The sequence below is a fragment of the Dipodomys merriami genome, unplaced genomic scaffold (assembly GCF_024711535.1).
Source record: "Dipodomys merriami isolate MVZ:Mamm:240054 unplaced genomic scaffold, mDipMer1.0.p SCAF_11, whole genome shotgun sequence".
In the NCBI taxonomy this organism is placed as follows: domain Eukaryota; kingdom Metazoa; phylum Chordata; class Mammalia; order Rodentia; family Heteromyidae; genus Dipodomys; species Dipodomys merriami.
The window spans coordinates 42,131,347-42,144,011 of NW_027202382.1; the positions used below are offsets into that span (position 1 = coordinate 42,131,347).

General features: G+C 45.2%; 1 protein-coding gene across 7 annotated transcripts in view; it reads left to right on the forward strand.

Moving 5' to 3' along the window:
* The window catches only part of Ralgps1 (Ral GEF with PH domain and SH3 binding motif 1), a 247,886-nt gene that overhangs the window by 84,950 nt on the left and 150,271 nt on the right, over window positions 1–12,665 (forward strand). For all 7 annotated transcript variants that reach the window (XM_070013898.1, XM_070013843.1, XM_070013853.1 and 4 more), the window contains exons 6-7: window positions 2,241–2,330; window positions 5,523–5,615. In XM_070013898.1, the coding sequence (XP_069869999.1) occupies window positions 2,241–2,330; window positions 5,523–5,615 (183 nt within the window). The remainder of the gene's footprint in view (window positions 1–2,240; window positions 2,331–5,522; window positions 5,616–12,665) is intronic.

Below are 12,665 nucleotides of genomic sequence, written 5' to 3' on the forward strand. Positions count from 1 at the left end.
GCCCAGAGTTCAGGCCCCATGACCAGACCCCCCCCCTAAAAAAAAATCTTAAGACTGCTGCTCTACCCATTTCATCTTTCTCATCTGGCCCTTCTCATCTCCTTCACTGTGGCCCTCTTCAGGCCCCTCTTCTCTCTTACCATTGCCTTAGTGTTCTAGCTAGTGGCCCTGCCCATCAGAATGATCTCACGTGTTGCTCTTCAGAAGCCTCTGAATTCCCCACATTAGATAGCACCATAGTTCTGTCATCTTTCCTTGCTCCAGGACCCATGGTCTGGTCATCCTATCCTATTCCAGTTTCATCTGCCCTCCCTTTTGCACCCCACAGAGCTCCTTCAGGCCTGTCAGGCACCGCTAGTCCTAGTCATGGTATCTACAGTCATACCTCAGACCTGTTTTGCTGTAAGATCTTGCCATGTTCCAGAGCCTGCCCTCATCAGTCATTACTCCCCATTCTATGGTTCACCTGCTTTGAACTTCTTCAATGGCCATTATCACAGTTGCTTTCCAGTTCAGAGATTTCTGGAGAGTTTTGCTTCCTCCCTTGGTCACTTTGGTGCCAGGTAAGGTGTGGACTTCAGTGGGGGTATCACATAACTCTGTTGAATCAAATTGTTTCATCAGAGCTGCTACTACACACTGTGTGTTGCTGCAGATCCAAAGTCAACTCTGTCATTTTCCAAAATTTTGCCAGAAAAAAGTGAGGTTTTGGCAGGCAAGAATCTGTTAAATTATCATATACATATAAAGCAGCACACTTGAGATTATGTGGCATGAGAATTGTACATATTAAAATATATGATCACTGAATTTACTGTTTGGTACTTAGAAGAACTTTCTTCCATAGCTGGCTAGTAAACATTTGAGACTGAATTTAATTTTGGCAATTCCTTGGAAAAAATGATTCTATGGAAACCCAGGCGTGTCCTGGGGGTAACCACCAGTAATTGCACTGAAGAAAACATTTTCTAATGCTCCTGCTTAATATAAAATGCAAACTGTTGATTCCTGGTTTCCCTTTCCTATTTCCTCTTTGAGAAGGGACAGTTTTCCACTCAGGAGACCCTCCTTTATTGCAACAGCAAGCTTGCAATGTGAACTCTGGGCCAGCCTCTGCTTTTTCTAGTTGTGTGTGTGTGGGGGTGGAAGGGGTGCTGCTGCCTTGCCTTCCTCTTCATGCACACCCCCCCCCCCGCTATGCTGTGCCAGTGCACCCTCTCTCCTTTTACTATGGCGGTGGCACTCTTTGGCATGTGTTTCACACAATACTGTTGTGATGGGAATGAGGCATAACAAGGAAAGCTAGCTGTTTCCCAGCAGCTCTTGGCTGCCCCTTCCCTATGTTTTCTTGAGGTGCTGTGAGTCAGCCTGTTCCCACCAATAGCCCCAGCAGCTCAGCACTATGGCTGTATGTGAGAGGTCAGGCAAGAATGAGGATCTTCACTGAAGCTACTAGCACAGTCTTTGGCATGTGCTAGCTACAGAAGAACAAACCCATAGCTTAGGTTGTTTCGTGGAACTTCGAAAGACACTTCTGTGTTGTATATAATTGCTAATCCTCTCTTAGAAAATTAAATTTGTTGCATTTGTGTAATATTGGCAAAACCTCCTTATCTTGAACCTGGCAGGCCATATGGACTCATGGGTGTTATTGTCAGTGTATATTCCTTTGTCTGACCATTTCCATCCCTCTATCTACTCTCCCATTATCCATGGCCTCATCTGGAGTCCAGGAGTCCAGGCCAAATCATCTCCCAGTTCCCTGAAAATTTGTATTTATTTCTTGCTGGGGCTTGAACTTGGGGCCTGGCACTGTCCTGAGCTTTTTTTTGCTCACTCCTAGAGCTTTACCACTTGACCCACAGCATCACTTCCAGCTTTTTCTGAGTGGTTTATTGAAGATAAGAGCCACATACTTTCCTGCCCTGGCTGACTTCGAATAATGATCTTCAGATCTCAGCCTCCTGAGTAGCCAGGATTACAGGCATGAGCCACTGGAACCTGGCCCTGCAGAGACTTTCATGTCTTGGGGACCCAGTCCTCCCCTTGGTGATGGCAGAGGGTCACTGGGAACAGGGTCCCCAGGGATCCAGGTTCAGATGCCATAAGGAACTCAACCTCATGTGTCCTTAGGCCATGCTCTTCTACCTTCCTGGCCTTCCAGAAATCCCACAGCAGCAGTGGGCAAGGGTTGATGGCAGTTAACAATTTGTCTCTGTGCGTATGTTTGTGTATTGCAGGTCAGTTTTTGGGTTGTACGAGAAATTCTAACAGCACAGACTTTAAAAATAAGGGCAGAAATCCTGAGCCATTTTGTGAAAATAGCCAAGGTAAGCTGTTATATTATTTTTAATGTATTTTTGTCTCAAAATGTATTTCCTCAGTACTTTAGATAGTGTTTTACTCTGAGCCTGCTGGACAAGGTCCAACAGTGTTGGGGGCGGTAGGGAAGGTACCACCTGACTTTCCCAGGCAGAGCCTGATGTAAGACCCACCTGGCTTCCTATACCCCTGTACCCTGTTTGTGCTCTGGCAGCATCCCCCACTATCCCTTAATTTCATCAGACAACCATTCTCCTTACCTGGGTTTTCAGTACTTCCACACTGTCCTGGACGCTCTTCATCCTCCTTTAGACCCTTGCAGTGCCGAGGGTGTACTTAGTACCTGTGCCTGTGATCTCTTCACAGCATACATAATTGTGTTTCTAGTCATCAGATTCCAACCACCCCACCCTGAACTAAGACCAGAGCCAGGTGGCCCTGCCCCTTATGCCCACCTACTACCCCCTGGCCTCATAGTTTCTGCCCTTGTGGCTTGTTGGATCCCTTTCTCCTCTTTCCTCATGTAATCTGCTAGCTCATGGCTTTTCCAGACCATTGTCAAATCAGGTAGCTCCTTCTTGTGCCTTTCTCCCACCACCTGTTTGCCAGGCTCCAGAAGCATTATTCTGCCTTGGTTCAGTGCTTTCTTTGTGTGTACAGGTATTGTCTTCCCACCTGCATCTCCAGAAAGCTGTCCTGAACTGAGCTCTTCTGTCCCAGACAGTGTAGCAGCTCCTATACTAGTGGGACCACACCCAGTGCTCACATGGTATCATTCCATCTGCAGAGTAAGAAGGGGACTTAAGGAGATGACCTGTCATACTCAGGCCCCAAGCTAGTCAGTGACAGAACAGCAATCAAAGCCATGTCTCACTGCCTTCAGGGGAGCAGCTCTGCTGCCCCTCACAGGAAGATTAAGCTTGTCGAGCTGTAAGAGATGTTAGGGACAGTGGTCACTGTTAGGTTTTTAAAAAGAGGTAGCCGAGTAAGAACAGCAGCATGCACGTGGTATTCAGGTAAGGAGTAGGTTTATTCATCGTTCCGGCTAGCACCAGGCCATCTTGGTCCTCCACGAGGTGGGGAAAGGCCTGGGAAAGAGAGCTGGGAAAGAGAGCTAGAAAAAAGAGAGAGAAAAGAGAGAAAGCGAGAAAAGAGAGCTCTGGGAAAGGTGGGAAAGAGAGAACTAGGAAAGGGAAGGGAGCTGAGAAAGAGCTAGAAATGAGCAGAGAGAGAGCTAGAAAAGAGAAGGGAGCTGGGAAAGAGAAGAGAAGGAAAGAGCTGAGAAAGAGCTAGAAAAGAGCAGAGAGAGGGCGTCTGGGCCTGGACTAGGCCTTATCTAGGGTATGGTGTGGCCACATCAAATTCAGATGTGACCTCAGCAGATGCAGATGTGACCTGTTCCAGGTGTCCCAGTTGCCTAGGTAACGCAGGTACTGGGTGGAGACTTTGCTGCGAGGATGGTGGAGTCTGCTAGCCATCCAGGAGCAGACCTTACAGTCACGGTGATGTCCCATAGAGTCTCCTCACGTGCCTGGAACTGGTGCTTGGCTCAATGCTACTTGTCCCTTCCCCTCAATTCTATGCTGAGCCAGAATGGGGAGTGGGATGTGGTTCTAGCTCTCCTGGGACTTGCAGTTTGGAACTGAGTTATAGTCCTCACTCAAGGGTACAGAATCCTTCCTCCTTAACCACTGCCCTTTCCTGTACTTCAGATTGTCATGCTGGCCCTGAACCCTGGGGGTATCCCTGGGCAACCCTCCTTTCTGGGCCTTGATTTTTTCATCTGGAAAATGGAAGTGGTGAAAAATTCCCAGAGACTTCTCAGCTTTAGAAAGAAATTTGGTCATAGGCATAGCAATTGAGATGCTAGAATGAAATTAAGTTCACTTAGAGAATCTATTATTACACACAGGAAGCAGTTTGAGATTGTAACAAGATGTACTAAATAAAACATTAACTTGTGTGGTTAAAGTGACTCTTCCAGTAAGAACAGAGCTACAAGGGACAGGCTTAAGGGCTTTTCCTCAATTTTTCATTATACCTGATGTGTGCTGAGCACTGCCCTGGGTACTGACAACATGGTGGTACCTGCTATCAGGGAACACAAGGCAGACAGTGAAGTAAAAATAAGTACAGTCCGAGTGCAAAGGGATGTACAGACAGAACCTATGTGGGAGCACAGACATTAGTCCCCACACTTCTTAGATTTGCAAACATGGTGAACAAAGGCATTTTAGAGGAAATGGCATCAGAGCATCCCAAGATGAGGGAGGAGAAAAGGAGTCTTCCATACAGAGAGGACCAAGCCTTACCTTGCACTGAATATGCATCCCAGGTCCAGGCACTGCCTTAGCTGGTGACAGGCACCATTTCATGCAGGGCAGGTTCCATGATTACCTTCCTAGTTTTAACTACAAGGACACCAATACTCAAAGAATTGGGTAACTTGCTGTAGGAAATGTAAGTCAAGGGAGCTGGGATTGGTAGCAGGTCTTTGGGTTCCACAAAGCCAGCTCACTAAGCTTAGGTTCACTGCCTCCTAAGAATGAGACACCGACATGGTTCCTGTTAGCAAGTTTCCCCAGTATAAAACCAAGAACACAGCAATTGCATTTTTCTGCACTGACTCTGCTATGGCTCATTCTGTGGCCCTCCACAGTAAGGGACTTGTCTGCGACTGAATTGACTCCAAATGTTCTCACTCTCACTGGTTCAAAGGGATCGGGAAGCGGGGAGCAGGAGCCTTGCCTTTCCAGCTGAGAGAGATTATGGAGATTGATAACATCTTTCCTTGGGCACTTTCTTGTTGGGTGTTAAGGTAATCACAATGGAACCCACTGATGCTTGCCGGCAGGGCCAGAGTCAGCTTACAGAAGCCTGTTGGGACCAGTTCAGATTCCTCTAAAAAAGGACTATAAAGGGATTATCAGATCTCATCTCAAGCCATGTTTCTGTCCGGCAACCAGATGATCAGCCTAGGAAAATTTCCAAGTCTTTTAGATGCAAGCTCACCTTTTGACAATTGAGAGACATAGAACATATGGTTCCTATGAACTTCTTAGAACTATATTTTCTACATGAGATATTTTTAAGTGTAATTGAATTTCATAAATATGACAACATTTGGTAATACTTGAGCATGTTTTTCTTTTGTTGTTTATAGCAGCAAAATAATGTATTCCATATCTTTTTTTTTCCAGAAACTTCTAGAACTCAACAACCTTCATTCTCTCATGTCTGTGGTATCAGCATTACAAAGTGCTCCCATCTTTCGGCTGACAAAAACTTGGGCTGTAAGTTAATCTCCTTAAGTCTGTCCCTTTGATTTCTGAGGTCCTTTCATTGCTGAAGACCTGCATGGCTTAAGCCTCAGGCTTTCCCTGGCTGCACTCTTCTAGGAAAAGTTACTGTTGGTTAATGAAACGTTCTTGAAGCATCTTCATGGCTTCAGTGGCTCTAAGCACCTTTTTGGTTTAAGGGTTGGGTAGGGGTGCTCATATAGATGGGGTTGAAGCCCCTAGTGGGGATCTTTCTGGACCCCTATGTGCTTGTTGTTATCTCTAATGGCCAAGTCCGTGCATAACTTCTGCCTTCCGCTTGATCACACTTATCTCTGCCAGGCTACAAGCTGCACTTGGAAAGGTCTCTGGGCTGATAGTTTGCAGCTGCCCTGGGTCACTGGCCATGTTGCCCAGTTTCTCTAGAGAAACCTGTGACCCTAATATAGGAAAAAGTGATTTTCTTCTTCTTTTTTTCTTTCCTTTTTTTTTTCTTTCCTGAGGCCATGGATAATTTCAGCTCAGAGGTGGAGTCTGATAGTTATATAATTGAGTCTGTAGGAAAGTTTTTCTGCTGTAAAAATACTTTAAAAATATCTCAGACCTCTTTATCCTTCTCAGTTGGCCCAGCGCCTGACTTGGGGGAAGTAATTGCTATTTCCATAGCTCATTAGTATTCACCTCTTGGCCCGCCTTGCCTGGTCCAGGGTCTCTCTCAGACATATAGCCCAAGCCTTTCAAGACCTGTTTATATCCCACTGCACTGACAGGAACTGTATGGAATTGTCAGATGTACTTCAACAACTCATTTCCGACCTTCTTTCTGCCAATTGTAGGGCTGGGCTCTGTTCCTACTTGGCTGGCTTAAGGAACCTTTAAAATACTTAAGAAGTATGTTGTAGGTGATCAGAAATGGACCTGTTTCTTTGAATTGAAACTTTCCATTGATTTAGCCCTAGCAGAGTGGGGCCAGAGGTGTTAGCCTGGAGACCTGGAACTAGGTTTGTGTTCAGGTACCATTCAGAGTGAGGGGCTTGTTTTCCATCTGTGCTCAGGACAGCTAATGTAGAATAGCAGTTTTCTATCAGTGCTTTGAGGAGCCCTGAGGTCCTTAGAGTTACCTTAGGGCTTCCCAGGACTGAGGGAGAGGAGCAAGGGCACCAAGCACATAACCCAGGCCCATTTCTATCAGGAAGTCTTTTTTGTGCCAGTTTTGGTTATTGAGCTTCTGGTGAATTACAGCTGAGCAATGGCTTTGGAGATTGAAAGTAAGTTTGGAAGCTACTGGTTTCTTCAGTGGCTGCCAGTCCTGTGATTTCAAGGCCATCTGAGCAGTGAGACTTTTTTCTAAAGTTGCTTGGAAATTCTTTTTCAAATGAATTTTCCATCATTTGATGCTGTTATTGTTTCTTGGGCTTCCAGTAGCTGTGTAGCAACTGGGAGCACTGTATTTTGTATCTTCTCATAGACCTTACTGTGAGCAATACTGTGACTCCCAGGGGCCCCTAGGCGCTACAGAGTCATTGAGGGCAGAGCAAGTGAAGCATCCCAAACAGCCTGAGCTGTCTAAGACCCCTGCACAGAGATGTGACAGGCAGGGCTCATCCATGAAGGTCTTCATAGTCCTCTCCAAAGGATGCTTTCTGCTGCCAGGTCCATGAGGGCAGCATTAGGACAGAGCAATACCAGGACTTCCTTGCTTGGCTGGTGAGCACTGCTCAGTGGGGCTCAGCCTGAACTGAAGCTAGTGAGTCTATGCTGCAATGAAAATTAACTTGCATGACTTCTCGGAAGGCTAGAGTTCAACACCTATCCAGGACCTAACAAAGGTGTACCCCTTCTCCTAGCTCCTCTCCAACCACATGGATTATTTTCCTGCATGGATTTGCCAGAATGAAAGCATATAAAATGGAAGTCCTAAATTCTTTACACATACTAACTCCTTTAATTCTGGCAGCTATCCATTGAGGTAGGTAGTGAGGTCATTCTCATTCATATGTGAGGAAACAGACTCAGTAGGGTGGAGTGATTTCCTCAGGGCCAAGGCTAAATGGCCAAGTTGTCTGGCTGCACAGTTCTCAACCTCAGTCATCAAACCCCACTGAGCAGAACAGGACAGTTCCTAACTACCACCTGCCTCTCAAAAACAGTACAAGCAAGCCAGGCACCAGTGGCTCACATCTGTAATCCTAGCTACTAAAAAGGTTGATATCTGAAGATCATGTTCAAAGCCAGCCTAGGCAGGAAAGGCTGTGAGACACTTATCTCAAGTTAACTACCAGTGGTATTGTGGCTCAGAGTGGTAGTGCACTAGCCTTGAGTGAAAGAGCTCAGGAACAGTGCCCAGGCCCCAAACTCAGCCTCACTTCTTCCCAAAAAGTACAAGCACTGATTAAAATATTTTTCTCCTCTATCAAAAGTGAAACATTAGAACATAGTTTCTAAACTAGAAAGACAGCTAACTAATTGGGAAAAGATCTTCACTAGCACTACATCAAAGGCCTACCTCCCAATATATACAAGGAGCTCAGGAAACTAGCCCTTCCCAAACTTGATACAGCAATTACTGAATGGGCAAGGGAGCTAAGAAAAGAATTCTCAGAGGAGGTAAGAATGGCAAAACACATCAGGAAATACTCATCATCCCTGGCCATAAAGGAAATGCAAATCAAAACAACCATGAGATATAGTCTTACCCCAGTTAGATTGGCCTACATTTTAAATTCTGACAGTAACAAATGCTGGCAGGGATGTGGGGATAAAGAAACACTACTGTGCTGCTGGTGGGAATGTAAATTAGTACAACCACTCTGAAAAGCAATCTGGAGTTTCTCAAAAAACTAAAAATAGACCTTCCCTATGACTCAGCCATACTACTCCTAGGCATCTACTCTGAGCATCATCAACAAGGATATGACAATGACACATGCATATCCATGTTCACTGCCGCACTATTAATAATAGCCAAGATATGGAAACAACCCAGATATCCCACAGCAGATGAGTGTATCCAAAAACTATGATCTCTATATACAATGGAATTTTACATAGCCATTAGAAAGAATAAAATAATGTCATTTGCAGGGAAATGGATGGAACAAGAACAAATCATGTTAAATGAGGTAAGTCAAGATCAGAGAGACAAATGCCATATGTTCTCCCTAATATGCGGAAGTTAGACCTAAAATGCAATGGGACATGACAAAATATACAAAATTCTACATACTCACATACAAAAGAGGATAGTCTTAGGAGAATCCCACAAAGGTGTAATGCCCAAGTGCACATAAAATATATAAAATAAGATACATACTGAAATGAACTCCAAAGATATGGAAACAAAGAACTTTTTTCTTAATTTTTTTTTCTTTTTCTGGTAACTCTGTATTTTTTACCTTATCTATGATGTATTCATGTATACATCTGCAGGAGGGCAGGGGGAGGACACAGAATCAGAGGAAAAAGGGTGAAAAAGTGCAGCAGTGGCATGCACTGGACATTGATAAAAGTGAACTATGCAACTCATGGGTGGAGATGGGAGAGAGGGTAGGGAGAGAATGAGGGAACACATGATACTATGTGAAAGGAAATGTACTTGTTATCTGACATATATAATGGTAACTCAACTGTGTATCACATCTAAACTACAATAAAGTAAATTGGGGGGGGGAGCGAAGCATTAAGAACTTTGAAGATAAGCTAGGTTACTGTCAGTGCCTCCCTAAGCCTTTAGGCCTTTGTCTTGAACATGGCTATTTCTGGCCAGCACCTTGTTGCCACAGCACAGCAGAAAGAGAAGCCAGAGGCCCTCATGGAGGGCACCAATGGCCAGAAGCCAGAGAGTGGCAACCATGCTATGCAGGCTGTACCTTAAAGTGTGAGACAAACTATCTTTTCAATCAAAGTTGAGTTGTTTAAAAGTTCCTGCTTTGGCCAGGTGGCTTGGCTTTTGTTGATTATTCTGTTACAATAATATCAGCAAGACAAGAAAGGAAAAGAGAAACTGCTTTGGGATAAGGAAAGATTTTTGAAATGTAAGGTTTTGTCTTAACAGGTTGTTCTAAGATGGAATTAAGAGACACCTCAGATTGTTCAAGGCATAGCAGAAAGCGTGGGTATGTTTTGAGATTGTTTGTGTACCATTAATCTTATTTCAAAGTTTTTTTAATGGTCACCTTACTTAAATACATCTTGCCTTCTTCAAACTAACAAGTCTTGAGCAGATTGTGAACCTGAGCTCAACCAATCCAAGCAGAAGAGCAGGACCTGCTGTGTGAGGGATAAATAGGGAGCAGCCGGCCTTCTCTGTGTGCTTGCTTGTTAGATTTTTGGCTGATGGTGCACCCTTCTATGCAGAAGAAATATTTTCCTTGAGTAGAAGTGGGATGGGTGGGGGCTATAGACATGCAGGGAGACCTGTTACTTGTCCATGCAATGGATGACCTTTAATGAGGATCAGTAAGTCACTGATCTGCCCATGGCTGGCTTCTGAGGGACAGGAGTTGGAGTTTGTTGGATAGGATAGACTGACTCTGTGCACAGGCCTATACACAGTAGGTTCTCAATAAATGCTGGCTGGATATGCAGAGTCATAGCTGGCCTGGAAAAACACACACAGGGAATGGTTTATTCTAGTACTGGAGTCACTTTGGAATATTTGTCTTCCTCAAAGCTATGAAACCTACACAAGAAGTTGTATCAGCCAATTCCGATTTCCTGAGTACACATCACCTTGCGGCTCGCATTCATTCGGCAGATCAAATATTTATCAAACGCCTCGTCTGTGCCAGGCCCCAGACTGCAGCCAACGCCCTGTCCTCATGGTTTTCACTTTATCCAGGGCAGATAGATGTTATTCAGGAAGGATGAACATATGCCTGGTCTGGCTGCCTCAAGAAGTGATCCATAGATGTGGTTGAATACATTAAATGATAAGCAAGAAATGACAGGATAGGAGTAAAAGTAACTCAGACTATGTAGGGTGGAAAACAGCTGGATGCTGGCTTTACATTGGTGTTCATGGGAGGCACCTCTAAGATGAGGCTGAATGATGGGAAGAAAGCAGCCACGCCAGGAAGTGGAGATAAGCACTTCAGGCAGATGGTACAGCCAGTGCCGTGGCCCATGACAGGGAGTGAGCTTGGGACAGTTGAGGAATCCACAGATCAGTGTGGCTGGGGCTCTTAGACTGAGAATAAAGTCAGTTCTATTCTAAGTGCACTGATGGGCTTTGAACAGCAGATGACATGAGCTAGTTTACAGTGGCTCTTTGTGTTTTTAATTACTGCTGTTACTGTTTAGAAAACAAATTGGGAGAGGTGGAGACCATAAGTGGAAACCAGGGGATTAATTAGGAGGTGAGACAGAGTCCAAGAGCAAGGTAACATTGGCTAAGGCAGGAGTGGTAGTGGAGACAGACAGAAATAGACTACTATGGGATGTGTTCTGAAGGGAGGGTTCCAGGAGAGGCCCTGAGTGGGATGAGGTTGAGAAGGGGAAGGACTGGCAGCTGGTTAGCCGCTGAAGTCTCTTCTATGAACAGAGTGATCCTGAGAAGAGACTCATTTATTGCCAAGTGACCTTGGGACAGAAGGTTTCTGGAGTGTGAATGAGTTACACATTATGGCAGTCACAGGCACGTGTACCATGTGCTACATACACACAGCATGCACTCACACACAGGGCACATATGCAGATGTGTGTATGCAAACCCACAGACAGCATGCACTGTGCCCACAGGGATTCTCTCTTTCCTACTGAATTGGTGCAGATAGTTTGACTGGTTTGCAACAGCAAAGTGGAAACCGAAATTCTTGACATAGAAGAAATCCTGGTCAGTATCCAAAAGGCCTGGTCTTCAGGGTTTGACCTGCGAAGGGAGGCTCTAGGAGCAAGGCTCTCACTCCCAGATATCGGGGACACAAGCTCAGAGAATGACTCCTTTCATCAAGATTTAAGACCCTTGGCTGATACTTGAGGGGGGCAGATATGTGGCGTTTAATCTCAGAGTCATTCATCAGAAGTGCCTCTGTTTCCCGCTTCTGCTGCCATCCTGCAGCAGCTGCCTTCACACATGGGATGCTGGCTTCTGGGTTCTGTGAGCCTGGGTCCAGATAGGGAATAAGCCGAATGTGGAGGCTGAGGGATAGAGGCCAGAAGAATCCAATGCTAGCAGCCTCCAATCAATCTTTTCTGCTTCTCAGATGCTGAACATCATCTTTTGGGATACTGCCATTTCACCCTCATAGATAGGCTGGATGTTGCTGTGCTGTTTGGCACTATTTATCACCCTACTGAAACAACACCTCTCCCAAGGCTTAATTCTCCTCTTGCTGTTGTGGCAGCTGGCTTTTCCTGACTCCTTTGTACCCATGGACATGGCATTTCTACAAGGTCCTCAGTCCTGGCCTTCATGTTCTGTTTTCTTCTCATGGTGAGCATACCAGCTTGGAGAACTTCATCTGTCACCTGGGTACCTCTGTGGTATCTGGTCAGATCCCTGAATTTTCTCTGGAGCCCTAGACTTGTGCTTCAGTGCCTACTCCATCCAGCCTCTGTTTTCAGCTTACACTTGACACATCTGAAATCAAACTTTGTTTTCCAGAAGGTGACAGAGTGTCTGAACACTCTCTCTACAGACAATATGGTATATGGAGATGAGGAATAGGCCCTTCTTTCTTATCTCCTGCTCTAGTACATGAACCCAATAAATGCTGGATAAAATACAAGTCAAAAAAACTCCCAAAGCAGAGCTATACTACCAACCAAGAGGGAAAAGTCACCATGAGCTGAAAAAAAAAAAAAGAAAGCTATTCAACAGTGAGCAGAGCTAAGAGGAACCATTGTAGTTCTGCCTTTGCAGCTGGGCTCGAATGCCTGCCAGGGAAGGGAGTCTTAGTATCAGACCCCCACATACAGGGGAGTGGGTGGGAATTAAGCTGCCCATAGCATTTAAGCATCAGATGTCACCTAGTCAGAAACTGCAACCAGGGAGAGCCTGAAGCAAGCAGTCACCATGAGAATTAGTCGCCCCAGGCTGTACCCATGTGCTATGCTGTGGCATCT